This window comes from Arvicanthis niloticus, chromosome 12, assembly GCF_011762505.2.
Source record: "Arvicanthis niloticus isolate mArvNil1 chromosome 12, mArvNil1.pat.X, whole genome shotgun sequence".
NCBI lineage: Eukaryota > Metazoa > Chordata > Mammalia > Rodentia > Muridae > Arvicanthis > Arvicanthis niloticus.
In genome coordinates, this window is record NC_047669.1 from 46,793,614 (window position 1) to 46,813,379 (window position 19,766).

Sequence of the window (19,766 nt, forward strand, 5' to 3'; positions counted from 1 at the left end):
GACCTGTATACAGTGAGTAGTAAGTAGTATGGAAACTCACCTGCACACAAAATAAGGATGTGGTAACATTCCACTCGCAGCTGTGTAGTATACAGTGGTAATTGTTCTCCTTTGCACTTGTTAATCTTTATGAGTACATCTGAAAAAGAAGAGAAAACAGAAACTATCCCACTTGCTTTCTTTTTTAGTAACTACAGTTTGGATTTGGGAAGAACAGGAGAGTCTTTGATACAAAGAAATACAATACGAACTTTCTCAGGAGATCTATGCTATTCCAATTTCTAGGAGTGCTAATAGCTAATAGCTTCCTGTTTATGGCCTGCAAGTATGCATTGCAGCAACTTTTTGTAAACAGCTTAAATTTATGCCAAGATTGGACTCTTTGTTTGCTCTGTAATCAACAAAAACAGTGGATTCATTTTGCAAGTTAGAGTGTAATCTGAAGTGAGTTTCTGTTGAGATACAACCTCCACCACGCAGTCTTTTCATGTATCCCTGGCTAACCTGGAACTCATTATGTAGATCAGGCTGGCCACAGACTCACAGAAATCCACTTGCTTTCAGCCTCCCAATTTCAGAGTGCAGGGATTAAAGGAATTTACCAAATGTCTGACTTGGCTTTCTCTTTTAATGAGTTAAGGATTTGAATATTTGTAAAGTTAAAGATTTCCTCAAGGAATCCACAGTCAGGAAGTATAGACTTTTCCCCTCACCATAAATATCTTAACCTAACAGGCCACTTCAGAATACATTTACTATATGGGAAGCATCACAGCATCTCTCTCTATTTTGGTTTAATTTTCTATTTTTTCTTTACCATCTACAAGTTAGCCGAAGAGCTCACTCCTAACATGTTGAATATTTTGAAAATTCCAGCAAATTAAAACACTTCTCTTTTTTGAGACTCTTCAGCTGCCTACTGTAAATGTGGCTCACAATGTCGGTCTCTTTCTCAGGCCTCTTTCCCCACATTGTCTCTTGTCTGTGTGGTTGTGTGGATGGCACAGAGGAACTTTTCTGCTTCGATGCATACTAAAGCACTCAAATTTTTCCCAACACAAAGTTCACTCTTCCTTTTTCATATGTAGCTTTTGAAATTAGAGAGACTTGGAGACATAAGTACAATTTAGATACATCATGTTACTTTCTTCAGTTTGGCTATACAACTCAGTTGATGTTAACTCAATCTTTAGAAATTAGCATACATTGCATCTTAGTTAAACCTGGAGCTTGTAAAACTAATGGATATTTGAAAAATAATTGTTAACATTGAAGCAACTTTACATTTAAATGTAGAGTCTGTATCATTTTGTGAAATTTAGGTTTGAATTTCAAAAACACACAGTCATTCCCAAGTGGCTTTGCCCTCAGTGTTGTTTATACGAAGTCTTTACTCTACTGTTTAGGATATTCTGCTATTTGTTGAAAATTCAGTGGCGGCTCGATTAGAGGCCATAACTCTGTGCTCGGATCAGCAATCCCAACTGAAATGTAACGTTAACAGAAATGGACTGGAACTGTGGACCCCTCTTAGAAAAGATGTCATTTACTCGAAAGATCTTCAAAGGCAACTCAACGTCTTGGACAAAGCAATGAAAGGAACCGTGGCCACTTACCTGGGTGGCATTCCAGGTATTCCATGTTTTGAATCAAATATTTTGTACGTAGGTCTGATTGTCCTGGAACTCACTATGTAGATCAGATTGGCCTTGAACTCAGAGATCCACCTACCTCTGCCTCTTTATTGCTGGGATTAAAGGCATATATTATCATGCCTGGTCAAATTGATAATGTCTTAATGTCTTAAACATAGAATTTCAGTAACAAGGCATGGAAAGTGAGATAAACTTCCAATATCCTTTACACTTGTTTTAGAGGCTTATATCAGCATTTTATTAATAATTTTAGTGGTAACGTGAGACTTTTTCTTTTGCTGCGATTGGTGACCTATACCAAAGAGAATATGCATTTAATTTCAGTCTCATGATTATACTGTATGATAAATACTGAGTTTATTCATCACTAATCCAATGTTTGTTTACTCTATATTTAATTCATCAATGAAGAATATATATCCAAATAAGCAGAAAGTTACAACTGCAACGGGGGCTTGTACAGTTTAGTTGAGGAGGCAGACATGCAACAGCTCAGTAAGGAGGTATCAAAATAATTAAAATTTTAATGAGTTCTGTGAAAAAAATTACAAATCAAGTTTAAAGTATGAAAATAAAGACTTGACTTGGTCATCCAGATAAGGTCAAGAATAATCTCTCTGAATAAGAGACTATCTATCTATCTATCTATCTATCTATCTATCTATCTATTCATCCATCTGGTATTTAAAGAATTAAGTATATTTAACTAGGTGGTAGAGATGGGTGGGTACTTCAGTGTATATAGGTAGAATGGTCAGTGTGTGAGCACAGATGAATATAGGAGTATGGGTAAGGCATACTGAGCCAGGAGGTAGTGCAGGCTGAGTCTATAAAATGGCTAAGTGGGTGACTTATAGACTTGGCTTAGGGTTTTGTTGTGGAAGATGTGATTGTCATTACAATGTTTAAAACAAGGTAACAGCACATAAATATTATATTTTCTAATTTTAGTTCTGGATAAATAAATATACATGGGGTGGGGAAAGCAAAAGTGTATATAGTTCACTTGAGTTCAGAGGCTATGGGATAGCCTGAGGACACAGTACATCGACTAGTGCATGATAGTCTTCTATACCATACAGGGTGCTTGTCTTAGTTTGGATTTCATTGCTGAGAAGAGACACCATGACCAAGGCAACTTTTATGAAGGGTCTGGGTAGTTCTAGAGGTTCGGTGGCAGGAAGCATGGCAGTGTACAGGTACACATGGAGCTGGGGACAGACCTGAGAGTTTACCACCTTGAACAGAAGGCAGCCATGAGGGGAGTATTCCCCAGGCAGCTAGGTGGAAGGGTTTCTTCTGCCATGGGCAGAGCTTAAGCATAGACCCTCAATGCACCACCACAGTGGCACACTTTCTCTAAAAAGGCCAAACCTATTCTAACAAAGACACACCTCCTAATAGTGTCACTCCCTGTGGGTCAAACATTCAAACACAAGAGTCTGTATGGGCCAAACCTTTCCAAACCTCTACAGTCCTCAAATGTTTTAGTTATTTTACTGTTCAGAATAGTGACATGGAAACTATTATCTTCACTTGGCAATAAGGAAGGTGCCAGACTAGGGTGGTAGCATCCTTCATTGAATACAGTGAATCCAGTAGAGACCTAGAAGTAAAATCAAAATAATTTCATGATCAAAATACAAGCAAGCAAAGGATAACTCTTAGCTATTCGACATTAATAGTTTTGTGTTAGGATTCCATTTCCAAAATGGAGAAAATAGGAGGAAACTCAGGTCCATGTTTAACTTAATATTGAACCTGTGACATTGGCATCGACATTTTACTTAAATGTCAAAAAAAAAAAAAAAAAAAAAAAAAAAAAAAAAAAAAAAAAAAAAAAAAAACCATGACAAAGTTATTCAGGACTTTTTTTTTCAGTCCTGCTCGTAGATTATTCTCCTGGGGAGAATTCTGAGTTTGATGTTAGGAATCTTACTAACCTTTATTTTTATACTCTGAATGCTCAAAGTTAATGCTATGCATATGGAGCTCCTTTCTGGTATTTTGTAGAATGGAAGGAAATGGGTTTCAAACATTATAGGCAGAAAAGGGACATAGAGTTCAAGTTACCAGCCTGGTTAGTTATTAGGATGCATGACAGCAGTGAAATTGGATGAAACGATGAAGGCTTTATTGAGAGTTATTCACAAATTAGCTAAATGCAATTTTAGGAAATCAAACAAGAAGTGAATTTATTGAAAAGACATAAAAACACAAAATTTGTAATAACACTAATAGGAGTTGAATTGAAAGAAAGAATGAGGTAAACTTGAAAGGAGATAAAAATTGAAATATTTAAGAATATAAACTATCAAATGAATAAGTCTCTTCTATTTTTTTTAACTTAGTTTTTTGAGACAGTGTTTCTCTGTGTAGCCCTGACTGTCCTGAAACTCATCCTGTGTCCCAAGGTGGCTTTGATCTCAGAGACCCACCTGCATTTACCTCCTGAGTACTGGGATTATAGTCATGTACCATCACTACTTGAATAAATTTCATATTTACAAATTTATCATGTTTAAATTCCTTTTGATGAATGAAAATAAGGAGAAAATTGAAAAAGAAATTGATCTTTTAAAAAAACTAATTTTTGTTTCCAGTATGTAGTTAATACATATACTTTGGGGATAAATTAGTGTCATAATGAATGATAACATTGTGGTTAAAATAATGTGTATATAATGTCAGTGATGTCGGTCAGACTTGAAGAGGATTCCTAAAATATGCATTTAGCTCCTAGATACTAGATTTGGTCACTATTTTGGAAAGCTGAAGGTAGAAATTTTGAAGTATCTATTTTTGGCATAATGTGCTGTGAGAAGGAAGCACAAGAGAATGTCCACTGTAAATCCAAATCTATGAGGAAGAAATGCCAAAAAGAGAGGAAGGTGTCTCTGGACTCTAGTTCTTAGGAGACAGGGAAGCTACAGAAACAAGTAGGACAAGCATTGGTCGAGTGCAGTACAGCAAAGCCCAAAGGCACTGATGACCTCAAATGACTCACGGAGGAACAATCCAAAAGTTGTTTTGTGGGACAATATTATCACATAAAGGTCAGTCTCTTATGATGACTTGCTTTTGTGCTCAGCCAGAAACTATTTCTTGGGAAATATAAAAATGAGTTTTTATCCCAGAAATTATACAAAGGTGTGTTTCTCAATCCTTTAGAAGGATTTCCAAGACATTACAATTTCCAGTTAAAGAGGTGATCTAATCACACTGAAATGTTGCTCAAGTTTTAAGAGAAACTAACATATTTTCTAGTAAATGTGGAGTATCATAAGCATATGCTCTTTTCTCCTCTTTAAGTGTGAACATTTTCCTTCAGTTTGGTTGGCACTCATTGTATTTTTGAAATCAGAAGAACTCAGGCTATCCTGAGCGCCACGCCCAGCGTAACGTGTTTGCCGAATAGAACCACATTAGTACTTTTTCCTGTAGGAATATGTTTGGAATGGTGAAGTCTGAGTCGTTCTTTTAATTGTAAACAAATAAGATGCTGAAGTGTGGGACTAATCGGCAGACACTGTTTCTTTCGACAGATATTTCCTTCAGTGCCACACCAGTGAACGCCTTTTACAGCGGCTGCATGGAAGTGAACATCAACGGTATGCAGCTGGATCTGGATGAAGCCGTTTCTAAACATAATGACATTAGAGCTCACTCGTGTCCGTCCGTGAAGAAAACCCAGAAGAACTTCTAAAGTCTGTTTTCTGTGCTTATCATGTCTCTTTTGGTGTTGTTGTAATTGTGGTCACGTTCCTATCACCAGCTGGCAGGTGTTACCTGTGATGTGCAAAGTTTAAATGTGACGTGGTACTTCGTCCTTCAGATTTTTGTTATATAAATCACAGTTTTGAAAAGTCTTGCACTCACTGTTATCTAGAAATTAAATAACGAAACATTTAAATTTCAATTTATTTCCTATAATAAATGACACTGCTTCAGTTTTTTATTTTAAAAGTAAGGTTCGTCATCATGGAACTAGTATTTAAATGTCCTGTTTTTCTCAGAAGACGAATCAGTTAAACCCAAACAAAAGCTCACGTGACTAAATGTTAACAGTGGGAGAGAGACACTGGATTTTTGGTGTTGCTTTTTGCCTTGTGAAAGTGACAGAGCTGATAGCATACGGAAGATGAATGGGATGGAAGGTCTCAAAGCTTTATTCCAAAGTAATTCCTTGGAGTGGGGAGCACCTAGTTTAGGCTTCATTTTTCTTTTACCTGGCTTTACACGTGAGCCAACACCTTCACTGAATTAGAGAACAAAGGCAGAGTTTCACAGGAGCAGCACATGAATATTGTCTCAAAGGCATTGGTTTCTATTAGAGACATCAGGTTATGCCATAAGGGGCGTGAACATTGGGTGGACACATCACTCAACATAGGCTGTTTAGCGCATACAAGGTCAGAGTCAGAAAGGCAGCCATCCTTAATGGTGGGAAGGAAAGTGACCACATCGGGAAATTCATAGTTGTCCTTCCACATTGGGTTTTAATTACTATAGGTGGCTTGAGTGTGATTGTTGAAGTTAAAAAAGTGATGAAAAGTAGAGTGGATTGTTAACAAAAGGATAATGATAAGAGGGACGCTGGATATTGTTCCATGCTCTGTCTTTGTAATGACAGAAGTACGGAGGTAAGATGGTCCAATATTTGTTGACTGTGCATTGCAAGTGGCAGGCCACTTTGTTGTTCTCCTGGAATCGACGGTCAGGTCATTTCAGGTGTGCGTCGGACACGTCATTGCCGTTTGAGAAATGGAATTTTATTTTGCTGTAGATATTTTGCATCACGTGAAACATAATAAAATGATATTTTTAAAATACACAAACAATTTATTTATTGAAACAACTCATAGCATAAAGCTAGAGAATGTCTGTCTAAGTCTTCACAGAGCATGGTGGAACTCGAGCTGAAAGACTAGAAATCTTAAACCCTTGATGAGTAGTTGTGATGGTAGTAGGATGGGGCTCAGGAAGGGAGGGAGAGCAAGAGTAACACATCTGAGTACCTTTAGCCTGGGTAGATCACTGCAGAGTGTAACTTTCCTCCCACTATTTGTGATAGGTGATCAAGAATACGTGTCTGCTGATTATGCTGGTGTAAAAAGAGAAGGATGGGACTGAGATGGCATTTGAGGGGATAAAGTGTGTGTTGTACAATAAAGAGGACAAATTGTGTTAGGGATTTGGCACTCAAAAAATACCAGGTGTGGCCGGGCAGTAGTGGCACACGCCTTTAATCCCAGGACTTGGGAGGCACAGGCAGGCAGATTTCTGAGTTTGAGGCCAGCCTGGTCTACAATGTGAGTTCCAGGACAGCCAGTGCTACACAGAGAAACCCTGTCTGGAAAAACCAATAAATAAATAAATAAATAAATAAATAAATAAACAAACAAACCTACCTTAAATAGTGTTTTGGGGGAAAAAAAATACCAGGTGTGGTGCCCTTTATTTCAACATCCAGAACTGGTGGAGAGAAGCAGAAACAGGTAGTAGATTGCAGGGGCTCGGTGGCTGCCAAGGCAGCAGAAATTAGCTTAAGGTCCAGTAAGAAAGTAGTATCTCAAAAATTAAGATGACAATCAAGAAAGGTAGTCAGTGTCTCCACAATTGCATGAACCCCCCCTCCCCACTCCACACACATACACACTCAATACAGAGGAAGAAAATGGTGCATGTGATCAAAATGCTTTATGTACATGCATGGAATGTGATAATGAAACAGAATTATGCATACTTCGTTAAAATATGCTAATAAAATGAAGGCACAAGAAAATCTCATTTTGGAGATTCTGTACTCGTTTAATAATTAATATATATATATATATATATATATATATATATATATATATATATATATGCGCAGTGCTAGAGAACAATTCCAAATTTTGTATCAGAAGGAAAAACCTTCCTATATACAGTAAGGTATATAGCAGATAAAAAAAATTTAAATGTCATATTTTGAGATAAACACTCACAGGAACCTAGAAAGGAAGGGTCTAGATTTTCAGTTAGAATATTTGATTTGGCCATGAATTTTGATATGTGCTCTGGAATAGAAATGTCTAGTTTTCAGGACTCAGTGCAGGTAGGAGGAGTGAAGAATTAATTCCATTTATCTACATAGGAAATGACACTTCTTAGGGCTTGATAAACACCTCTTGGGTTTTCAGTGACTGGAGTTTCAAATTGTTTTTTTTTTTTTTTCAAGTTCTCCTAGGAAACTGAAGCAGTGTAGCTTCTATTCAGGGCTCCCATATCAGTCCTTCACTCTTTAACGAGACTGCTGTGATGATCCTTCACATAGCTTACCTGATACATCAACATTCAAACTTCCAGAGACTTATCTTTGAAAATTGGATCAGCTATGGAAGTATTGCTATCAACCTACTTTGTGTTCAGGGTTTTCAGAGTATAAGGGTAAGGTGAACTTATCTGAGCCAGAGTCCTGTAAGGCTTTGATACATATTAATATAACTAAGATAATGTGATAATACTTAATTGAACTATGCAAATTGTATCAGTATCTCACTTATGTAAACTGAACATTAAGCTGGAGATTTTCTAGAAAAACAGTAGAGAAAATAATTACTCCTCCTGTGGTGTGTTTAGTCCAGAGGAGCTGACTCATGCACAAGTGATTTTGATACGAGTCTGAGCTTGGTAAGGTTAGTAGCAGAGACGCCTTTGCAGGGAATTATAAGGAGGGAGAAATGAATTCCCAGTGAAAGTTTAGTGAGCTGTTGACTGAATGAGGACACAAGTGAATTTCTATTAAATTTCCCTATAGTCCAGTCCTGTCTTTCCAACAGTCTTTTCTGATGCTCCTGTTTGTAAAGTACATGTGACATCTCCCATAAAGATGGATTATGTAGATTGACTGAGAAACAATGCCAAAGGTAAGAGTCTAGGGAGGATGACCAAGATATAAAAGAGCCTGGGAGAGCCTGGTCCTGCCTGGCCCTACTGATAACACTGGGTTAGAGGCCTGTTAACCACACCCATTCCCAGCCTCTGGCAGAAAGCAGGTAATACATCTTTTCCTTTGAAGCATGTTTAACATTCCTGGTTTCACTAGCGTTTATCCATGAGCAGAGCACAAAAATCTCTGTGCCTGCTACAGAAAGTGAAAAAAGAAAGAAAGAAAAAAAAAAAAACCCACAGAAATAGACAATGGAGAAAGAGAAGAGTGGGGGAGGGCAATACCTTGATAATGTATCCACTGTGAGGATGTTGACTGGCTGAGATGATGTTTTAATGGCTTAGAGGTAGAGCTAATAGCCAAATATCTACTAGAGATCACAGATCACACACACACACATGAACACACACATGTATTTCCACCCAGAGTTCCTCTGTAAGAGAAGACAAGAAGCTAGCTATTCAGCTAAAAGTCATTGTGGGAAGAGTTGGGTGAATGCTGCTAAATAACTTCTCCCTGGGGTGGAAATTCCTAAGCTGTGTAAAATAATAGAAGTCCACTGAGCCACTAATCTCAGATCCCTTGGTCATCTCATTTCAGTACTCTTGTCCAGTTCTCCTCTAACAAACACAGATCCTGAGCACTTTCTAGATCCAGAAAGCATAGAGGACAATAAAAAGCTCAGGCATCCATCATGTATTTGTGGGGACCACACGCTGCGACAAACACTGTCTTGCTTTGGACACCTGCACAGTGAGATGGAGCAAATTATGGATATACAGATAGCTAGATTTGGAGATGAAAAGAATATTAGAGACCCAACTGAAATGAGAAAAGTGTCTGATGTGGTTCTTTTTAACTTGTTATAGATGTATTGGTCAGTTTTCCTTTCACAAAGCACGTGACAGACAATTCAGAAAGATGTGACTTTTAATTTGGTTTATGGTTTCAGCGTATGCTCATCTGAACTCTAGCTTTTGGGTTTGCCTGTGTTGGACTACTTTAGGAGAAAAGCTGTGTACTTTAGGAAAGCTGAGATGGGGAAGGGGGTGGGCGTGTGAGGTGGCAATATGCTCTCCAAAGACTCGATTCAGTGACATAGCATCCTTCTACCATGTCACACTGTCTACAGGTTCTACCAACTCCTAATAATACCACAGACTGGGGAATAAGACTTCAACGCATGGACTAGATAATAATAGATTTTTAAAATAACTTTCTCAGTATCTCTAAACTATTTGTCTGACACATCCAAAATTAATGTTTAGTGTTGATATTTATCTTCTTTTTATTCTATTGCAGTGTCAAAACAACATGGCCAAAAGAAACTTTGAAGAGGAAAAGATGATTTGGCTTAAAATGTCTTGGTCACAATCCATCCCTGATGGAATTGAAGGCAGGAACTCAAACCAGGAACTTGGAGGCAGGAACTGTGGAGAAATGCTACTTGATTTCTCACAGACTCATGCTTAGCTAGCTTTCTTTCACAGCCCAGGACCACTTGTTCAGTAAATGGTGGTGCTCACAGTAGGCTTGACTCACTTGTATCAGGAAACAAGATAGGCCCCACAGATAGGCCTGAAGGCCAAATTGATCTAGGCAGTTCTTCAATTAAGTTACTCTGAATGACTTTAGGTTGTGTCAAGTTGACAATAAAAACTAAGTAGTAAGTCAAAAGAAATTTTCCATGCAGGGTCTGTTGGCCTACGGCTTTAGACTCCAGAGGGAAGCAAAGGTAAGAAGATCAGAAGTTCAATGCCAGCCTTGACCAAGTAGCGAGTCACTATTTAAAAAAAAGATAAATATGCCCTGCCATATTGCATATGCCTTTAGTCTTATCATTTAAGAGGCAGAGGCAGGCGGACATTTCTGAACTTGAGGCCTCTTTGGTCTACAGAGTGAGTTCCAGGATAGCCAAAGCTACATAGAGAAACTCTGTCTCAAAAAACAAACAAACAAACAACACAAGAACAAAAACAAAAAAAAACAAACATGAAAGGAAGGAATCTGAAAAGAAGGAAGAAAGAAAGAAGGAAGAGGGAAAGAAAGAGAAAAGGATGGGAAAATGGAGGAAATTTTTTGGGTATGGGTTTTAAATAGGAACCTCATGAGTGGAGCCGGCTGATACCACTGAGAAGTATCTCAGGCTATGTATGACTACCTTCCCCTTCCCTCAGTCCACACTCTGGTTTGCCAAAACACTTACATTTAGTACCCAGTTTAGAACAGTCATGAAGCAGATGCAAAGTATGTTCTGAACTAAGTCACAATCATATCTATATGTCAAAATCCCAAACCCCAGAAAGGCTATATTTTGAGACAGAAGGAAGTTTTGTTTGGTTTGGTCCTGAGGATAGCATCTTGGGTGTCATACATGGTAGACAAGGACTCCAATACTGAGTTACAACTTAGCCATTTATTACAGTTGAGATAAATAATGAGGTAGCGAAACTTATACTTTTTTTTTTTTTTTTTTTTTTTTTTTTTTTTTTTTTTTTTTTGTTTTTCGAGACAGGGTTTCTCTGTGTAGCCCTGGTTGTCCTGGAACTCACTCTGTAGACCAGGCTGGCCTCGAACTCAGAAATATGCCTGCCTCTGCCTCCCAAGTGCTGGGATTAAAGGCATGCGCCACCACCACCTGGCTATACATTATTTTCAGAATTTTGTTTTTGTTTTTCTGTACATTTTGCATTCAGATATTTCTCATTTCTTAGTGAACCTATAATTTTTTTTCTGTCTCATAAACATTGGCTATCCTTTGCCATATATGTTATAATTTGCCACTTCATTGTATGTTTCATTTAATTGGAAAATTATTGCAGTTAAATTCCAATGATTGTAGAGAGCCGAGGCAAGTGGTGACAACATTCGCCATTACAAGATGGCGCTGGCATCCGGTGCTCCCGCAAGTAAACAACTAAACTGCGCATGTGCAAGTGGCGAAAGTGTGCCAAGTCACTGCCCATCCTGGGGCATAATATGGGGTAATGAATAAGCAGCCAATCAGAAGTGAACACACTGCTCTAGGGTGTATATAAGCAGTGCCTTTTTGGGGCTTGGGGTCTTCCGCTTCATCCTGCAATAAAGTGTGTTGTAGTAATACCCAACAACCGCCTCCCGTGTGTCTCACTTGTGGGCAAGGGGACGCCGAGGAGGTGCAGACCCTGACATCTGGTGCCGAAACCCGGGAACTTCGATGCGCCGCGGAGACCCCCCCCCCCACCGCCCCAGACTCGGGGCGGGTTAAAAGATTACAGGATTCAGGTACGTTTCTGAAAGGTATGTTTGGAGTAGAAGCCTTGGTTGCGAGTGGATTTTCAGCCTCAGCCGTGGCAGCGATTGTCGGCTTTTTGCTTGTTCTGCTTATATTTTTTGTCTTTTTGTGTTGCGCTTACTCTGCCCATCGCGGATTTATTTAGAACGCATAAGGCGGACGTAGATAAGCCTCGGTGTTTTCAGAGGGAGTGTCAGACAGATGTAGATAAGTTGCAACCCTCCATCTTCTGTTGTCCTGTGAGTAAGTTCCACGTAGATAAGTGGACAATATGGGACAAACCCACTCAGTGGTCGCGTAGGTCAAGTCGCTCCTAAGACATCGCAACATTAATCTTTCTGATAAATTTATCCGCTCTTTTGTCAAGGGGGTGGAACGAGTAGTGCCGTGGTTTGCCATATCAGGCTCACTCATGATCCCCTCTTGGAACAAGCTGAAGAAAGATCTTGAGCGAGAAAAACTCGAGGGCAAGTTACATTTAGCTGCTTTATCTGTCTGGCAGCTTGTATATAATTGTCTAGAGGACCCAAAATGCAGTGCAGCCGTTACTGCAAGCCAAGAAATCTTAGAAGAGGTTCACTCCAGTGTATCAGAATCAGAACGGGTTAGCCGGCGACAGGTCAAAGAGCCTGGAGGAAAGAAAGATGGTTTGAAAAAAAGAGTTTAAGGAAGCTAAGGCCACTGCAGGGCCTACCAAGAATAGTAGCCCTCCACCGGCTGGTGGGGAGAAAATACAGATTAAAAAGACTCCCCTCTATCCTATAAAAGAACTTGCAGCTGTAGGATTGAGTGATTCAGATGATGAATTGTCCCTGGAAGAGGAGGAGGATCTTGAGGAAGAAGCAGCTGCCTATGAACAAGAAAGATATGGGTCGGCGGCCACACGCCCTAAGGCAAAAACAGGAAGGGCCCTTGCCAGCAGCCCCACTGCCCCCCCCCCCCCCGTTGCCTCCGCCCTATGCCTCGGGCCCCCTCTCTAGCTCATTTTTTAGCCCCGAAGACCGGAAACAGCTACAGCTGGCATAGCCCCCAACACCATGAGTAGCCATTTCTTTGACACTCTTCACCCTTAATTTTTTAAATCTTGATGATCAAGGCCGTTCTGCAGCTGAGCGTCATTGTTCAGAGCCTACTAGACCAAGAGATATGGTGAAATGGAAAGATGTTTTGACTGGTCAATGGAAAAGCCCGGATCCTATCCTAATAAGATCCAGGGGAGCTGTTTGTGTCTTTCCCCAGGGTGAAGACAATCCAATTTGGGTCCCTGCGTGGCTGGTGTGGATCATGAGGAATGAAGCTGGATTGCAAGATGGCAGCTCTGATTCTCCTGATACTGATGTTCAATTTGGGGATAAGTATACCACTATGGGCCATAGTTAGATCTTGGCCTGTTCCCTTGCCAGTACATTCAAATTCTGCAGTGCTGCCATTGTTTACAGCTACTGAGTGTTACATGGATGCCCCGTGCTCCCGGCGCACCCACCAGCAGCCTGAGTTATATAATGCTACAAGTTTTCCATTAAATTTTACACTTTGTTTTGCGGCAACAAGCAAGGACAATAAGACAAGTAAACTGCATACACCTTGTATGATTCTTAAGAAAGCTACTCTTGCTAATTGGGTGGATCCTGTGACTGGCAGTAAGGTGGAGACAAGAGTGCTAGGGGCTGTCTTGAATCAGATTAGTTCAGGACAGATGGAAGGATCGGGAAATGTCGGTCTGAATTCATCAGCACCAATAAACATTACCACAACCATGATTAGAAGTAACATTACTATAATTAAGAGGTCCAATTGGCATACCAATAATGCCACTTTGCAACAGATGATACTGTGGTGCTATCCAGATTTGTCCTTTCCAGTGGTGTTTTCACCTTGCCAGTCTAAGATTAAACCCAAGAAACAAATTGCCAGAGGATTTAATTTATCCCCTCCTCTCGATTTGGCTATAATGTATAATGCAGGTAAGAGCACTGGCAAAGAAAATATTTGGCCCTTTTATCAATGGGTGTTGAGTAATGAGGCTGGAGCTAGTGCCAGTGTATCTGCCTTTGCCTTGTTGAATGGTATATTTCATGAAGTACAAAATGTTTCAGCTACATGATCTAATATCTCTAGCCATTTGGATAACATTAGAATTAATAAGGTGTTTAGGAATGCATCTGCACAACCGGTGTCAGTGTGTGTGGACCCCCCATTTTTCTTTATGTTATCCAACTTTTAAAATAATTCTGATATCTTGGATTGTAAGAATGTTACATGCCTTTTAGCACAATGCTGGAATGGATCACTAGACCTAGCCTTGGTTGTGCACGTGCCTACCTTTGTGCCCATCCTAGTAGAAGCTGATCCTGAAACTTTCCCTATTACATCATTAATAAGACATAAAAGAGACTTTGGCATTACTGCAGCCATTATCACTGCTATTACTATCTCTGCAGCTGCAGCTGTGACAGCCAGCATAGCCTTGGCTAATCAAGTTACAGCAGCTACTGTTGTTAATCAAATTTCAGAAAAGACTTCTGAGGCTTTGACCACTCTACAGAAAGTGGATGCACACTTGGCATCAGGCATTCTGTTGGTCAATCAGAGAGTTGATTTGCTCCAAGCCCATGTGGAACAACTCACAGATGTGGTTCAAATGAGCTGCATGTCAGCAACCCCACATCTATGTAGTACACCTCTGAGATTTATGAACGATACATTTATTCAAAGCCATAATCTTTCTGCTTATTTACAAGGAAATTGGACTAGGGAGCTGGACCAGATGCAGCAGCAATTGCAGATCCGGATCTTGAGCCTTAATGGAACACGAGTGGACCCTGTTACCCTTGGCGATTTTACTTCTTGGATTTCTTCAGCCTTTTCTTTCTTTAAAGAGTGGGTGGGGGTAGGCCTGTTTGGTGCAGCCCTATGTTGTGGATTAGTGTTAGTGTTATGATTGGTCTTCAAGCTCAGAGCCCAACAAAAACGTGACAAGGTCGTTATTACCCAAGCACTCGTAGCCTTGGTACAAGGATCATCCCCTGAAATTTGGCTATCTATGCTAAGAAAGTAACTGATGACTGAGACCCTCAGTCGATGCACCCCAAGGGTTCAGCCCATTGCACTGGGTCGATGAGAGGTCTAAGTCTAGCCAGCCCTTGCCTGAACAACTGTGGTACCTGAATAGTTAGAGGTGTTTGCGAGTGGGTACTCGACAGGGAATGTTCCACTAGTGTGGATAGATTTCCCGAAAGTATGCCTGATTGCATAAGGTTTGATGCCAAAACCTCCTCTCTGTGCACGGATGGCCGCCAGGCGCTCCAGAGAAGAGGTTCCCTTTCCCTGTCAAAAGGCATCAAGATGGGTATGGGGAGTATTACTCATTGCGTGATGACAAGAGAAGAAACCCATTACAATATCTCAGGTTGCACAGGGGATCAGGCCTCTGCTTTCCCTCACTGAGTTGGTGCCGCGCTTGATAGACAATAGGCAGTTCCATCTTAATAAAATAAAAAGGGGAGATGTAGAGAGCCGCAGTGAGCGGTGACAACATTCGCCATTACAAGATAGTGCTGGCATCCGGTGTTCCCGCAAGTAAACAACTAAACTGCGCATGTGCAAGTGGCGAAAGTGCGCCAAGTCACTGCCCATCCCGGGGCGTAATATGGGGTAATGAGTAAGCAGCCAATCAGAAGTGAACATGCCGCTCTAGGGTGTATATAAGCAGTGCCCTTTTGGGGCTTAGGGTCTTCCGCTTCATCCTGCAATAAAGTGTGCTGTAGTAATACCCGACAACCGCCTCCCGTGTCTCACTTGCAGGCGAGGGGATGCCGAGGAGGTGCAGACCCTGACAAATGACCAAGGAATAGAATATTATTAAGATACTAGTAATTTTTTGTTAACCTATTTCATTTATCTTACTTATCTTACTTATACTTATCTTAATATATTGACCAGGGCTTTTAGATTATAATAACCCTAATACTTTTCTTGAGTTTTGTAGGATTTTTTTCATGATTTACCTTTAGGTAAATTTTATTATTGCTTTCCAAAAATGTAACTTAATGCTTTATTTTTAAATTTTTCACTAATTTTTACTTTTCTATGTTTTAAAAAACATGGATCACTTAAAAAAGTTTATCATAGATATCGTCAGTGACCACTGAGAGCATGTTTTCTAATTTAATGTACACAAGTAACTTATGCTTCTGCCATGTATTCCATAATTAAAGTATTCCAATTCAAAGTACATTTTGGTGGTTTTATAGTAAGTTTTAGGAATACAAACTATTTTTACTTGTTTCTGTATATGTTCATATTATGTTACTTTGGAGAATAGACATGAATACTATTAACATCAAGACCAAGGAAGAAAAAGAAACAACATTTATGAAAAAGGAGATAAAGGAATGGGTGTACAGATATGAATCTGTATGAATTAGAGAAGCTCTATTTCTTGTAATAAGTAAAAGTATAAACAAGATGACTTAAGCAGCAAAATTTATTATCTTGAATTTCTGGAGGTTGAGAATCTAAAATCAGGATCTGAGTGGGGGTTGATTCTTCTGGGCACTGTGAGGAATACTCTTTAAGTCTCCTCTCAGTTTGTAATTACCTGGATTTTCCCTGTCTTCATAAATTCATCCCTATGCTATGTGCCTCCATATTTCCTCCATTCTTATATAGACACTAGCCATATTGAATTGAACCCAATTCAAACAATGTTTGTTAACTTGATAGCATTTATAAAGATGTTATCATCAAATGTGGTCTGTCATATTCTGAGGTACTAGGGGCTAGGATGTTCTCTCAACACATGGAATTTAAAGAATGAGCATTTGATAAATAAAAGCTTTTTTTGCACTACATAAAATAATGTAGAAGAAAACTTGATGGGCATTTAGACAGTGGAAGTTTTGTGTTGTAAAATACAACGTCTATATTGTACTTTAGATTTAGATCTCAGGTTAACGTGTATATTAGTTTGCGAAATTGTGATGTCCAGAGTGAATTGATAAAACTATAAATTAGGATTAAATACACACACACACACACACACACACACACACACACACCTTTTTATGTATGTGACTGTTTTGCCTACCTGGTTTCTGAAGAGGTCAGAATAGGACATTGGATCCTGGGGGACTGGAATTATAGATGGTTGGGAGTTACAATATGGGTTCTGGGAGTTAGACCATGGTCCTCTGTAAGAGCAACAAGGGCTCTTACCTGCTGATCCAATATTAAGATCTTTAATAAAACACAATTTAACAAAGAAACACATGCTGACTTGCTTATAAATTATGCTACAAGGAAGATAAGGAACCTAGGTGTGGTGGTTGAATAAAAATGGCCCTCATAGATTTGAATGCTTGGTCACCAGGGAGTGGCACTATTAAGAGGTGTGGTCTTTTCGGAGTAGATGTGGCTTTGTTGGAGGAAGTGTGTCACTGGTGGTGGGTTTGAGGTTTCGGATGCTTAAGCCAGATCCAATGTCTCTTACTCTCTTCCTGCTACCTGCCAATCTGAATGTAGACCTTCCAGCTACCTCTCCATCAGCATGTTTGCTTGCTTGCATCCATGCTTCCTTCTGAAATGATAATGAACTAAATCTCTGAGCTGTAAGCCAGTCCCAGTTGAATGTTTTCTTATGTAAGAATTGCCATGGTCGTGGTGCTTCTTCATAGTAATAAAAACCCTAAGACAATAAGAAGTATTTCACTAATATAACTTGTTTAGATATATTTCCTCTGAAAGCATTAAAGTCTCCTTATTGCTTTGTGAAAGAATTACTTTAAAGCACTGATTTATTGTGGCTATTTTATATCATTTTATATTCATTTTGGGCCTCATTTTGAGATTTATTTGAATAAAATTTAGACTTCATGTAAATTAAAAGCCATAAAATGCTTTGTTCTTTCTTTAGAAGACCTTTTGTAGTGGGCAGAAGGCAGACTATTAAATAACAAAATTATTAAATCAGAACAAAATCACCCGCAACTAATATATGATATTTAGCAAAGTGGTATGCTTAAGGTGTTAATGTTGCTGTTGGTTTGTGTAGGAAGCCGCGGTTAGCGGTGATACATTCCGCCATTCCAAGATGGCACGGGCATCCTGTCCTCCCACTAGTAAACAACTGACTGCACAGGTGCAAGAGGCAAAAAGCATGCCAAAAGTCACTGCCCATCCCAGGGCGTATTATGGGTAATGACTGAACAGCCAATCAGAAGTGAATATGTCACTCTAGGGTGTATTTAAGCAGTGCCTTTTCTGGTCTTTCAGTCTTTTCCGCTTCTGCTTATACAAGAAGTGAAGCCTCATTGTAGTAACCACCTGAACACTGCCTCACGTGTCCTTTTCCGCAGGCGAAGGGGACACAGAGGGGCTCGGAACAGGTTTGTTTTTGAGATAAGGTCTCCTATGCTCCTTGTCTCAACTTATGAGTGCTGGAATTAATAGAGTGTGCCTCCACTTCTGGATTTTGGAAAGTGGTTTTAATGTTGTTTAGTGTTACTTACATTTAATTAAACTGAGTGGGATCTAGAAGGTTTGAGACCATTAGCCATTGAAAAATAGTGCCATAATTTTGATGAGGAAAGGTATAAAAACAATACATACTTAATACTTTTTCTAGGGCTCCCCTATTGCTCTATTCAGGAGCTATTCAGTAATAATTCAAAAATATATAGTTCTGTTATTTGTATAATAAGATATAAAATATGTAAACTGTTGTAGGATTAAGATTAGATGCTCAAAATACTTGCAGAATTTGTGAATTTGAACAAGTGCTCTTCATTTTTGTTCTTAAAGACTGTCATGGCTGTTTTTTGTTGTCACCTTGAGTGAACTAAGGAGCACACGGATAGTTGGAGAACATTACTGCTGAGTCTGACTGTGAAGGTGTTTCTGGAAGCTTTGGAAGTTTAAATTAGTGAACTGAATAAGGAATATCTGTTGTCATTCAGTGTTGGCAGTGAACATGCAGATCCTATGAGGGTAAGAGCAGAAGGAAGGTCAGGTTTTTTTTATTTGTTTATTTGTTTTTCCTTTTTCTCTTCCTCAGCTGGGACACTCTTCTCTGACCCTTAGATGTCAGTACTTTGAGTTTCTGGTCTTTGGATTCTGGAATTGTACCAGTGACCCTCAATTACTAAGGCTTTTGACCTCAGACTAGGTATCTTATTGCCTTCCTTGGTTTGAAGGCTTTTGTATTTGAGATAAGCTATGATACTGTTTTTTCCACAAGTCTCAGAGAGCCTGTAGTGACATACCTTAGCCTCCTTAATCTCATGGGAGAACTCTCAGAATCTATCATCTTTCTTCTTTCTCTCCCCCGTCCCTCATCTTTCCCTCCCTCTCTCTTCTCCCTCCCTCTCTTCTCTTCTCTTCTCTTCTCTTCTCTTCTCTTCTCTTCTCTTCTCTTCTCTTCTCTTCTCTTCTCTTCTCTCTCTCTCTCTCTCTCTCTCTCTCTCTCTCTCTCTCTCCTATCTAACTTCTAACTTTCATTGATCTATTGGTTATGGTCTCTGGAGAATCTTGACAAATCTAACTTAGATCTTAAATCACTACTTTATATCCATCGCCTCCCTACTTACTCCTTTATTCTACTGCACAAGTCAAACCCACAAAACGAGAAACAAATGTGAGACGCTGCTATATCCCCTCAGTTGTTTTCCTTAAGTCCTACTTTACCTTTACTGGGAAGCTTCTCTCTTCACTAAGGTAAGTCCGAATCACAAGAAAGAACTGGGCTCACCTGGCAGTTAAACCTTTTGAGAAGTTCACTGTTTTCCCAGACACTAATCCCTTTGCTTTATATCCGAGCTCTTTGGCGGGTTTCCAGTGATCGTGGATCATCTTGGTCATGGATTCCTGCTCACTTTCCCAGACCAGGAGCTTTCCTTTATTTCAAATT

At 39.5% G+C, this 19,766-nt stretch overlaps 1 protein-coding gene across 1 annotated transcript in view; it reads left to right on the forward strand.

Moving 5' to 3' along the window:
- The window catches only part of Pros1 (protein S), a 68,876-nt gene extending 62,380 nt beyond the window's left edge, over positions 1 to 6,496 (forward strand). Inside the window, exons 14-15 of the mRNA XM_034515473.2 lie at positions 1,407 to 1,632; positions 5,201 to 6,496. Of these exons, the coding sequence (XP_034371364.1) occupies positions 1,407 to 1,632; positions 5,201 to 5,361 (387 nt within the window). The 3' untranslated portion in view covers positions 5,362 to 6,496. The remainder of the gene's footprint in view (positions 1 to 1,406; positions 1,633 to 5,200) is intronic.
- Positions 6,497 to 19,766: the final 13,270 nt, after the last annotated feature.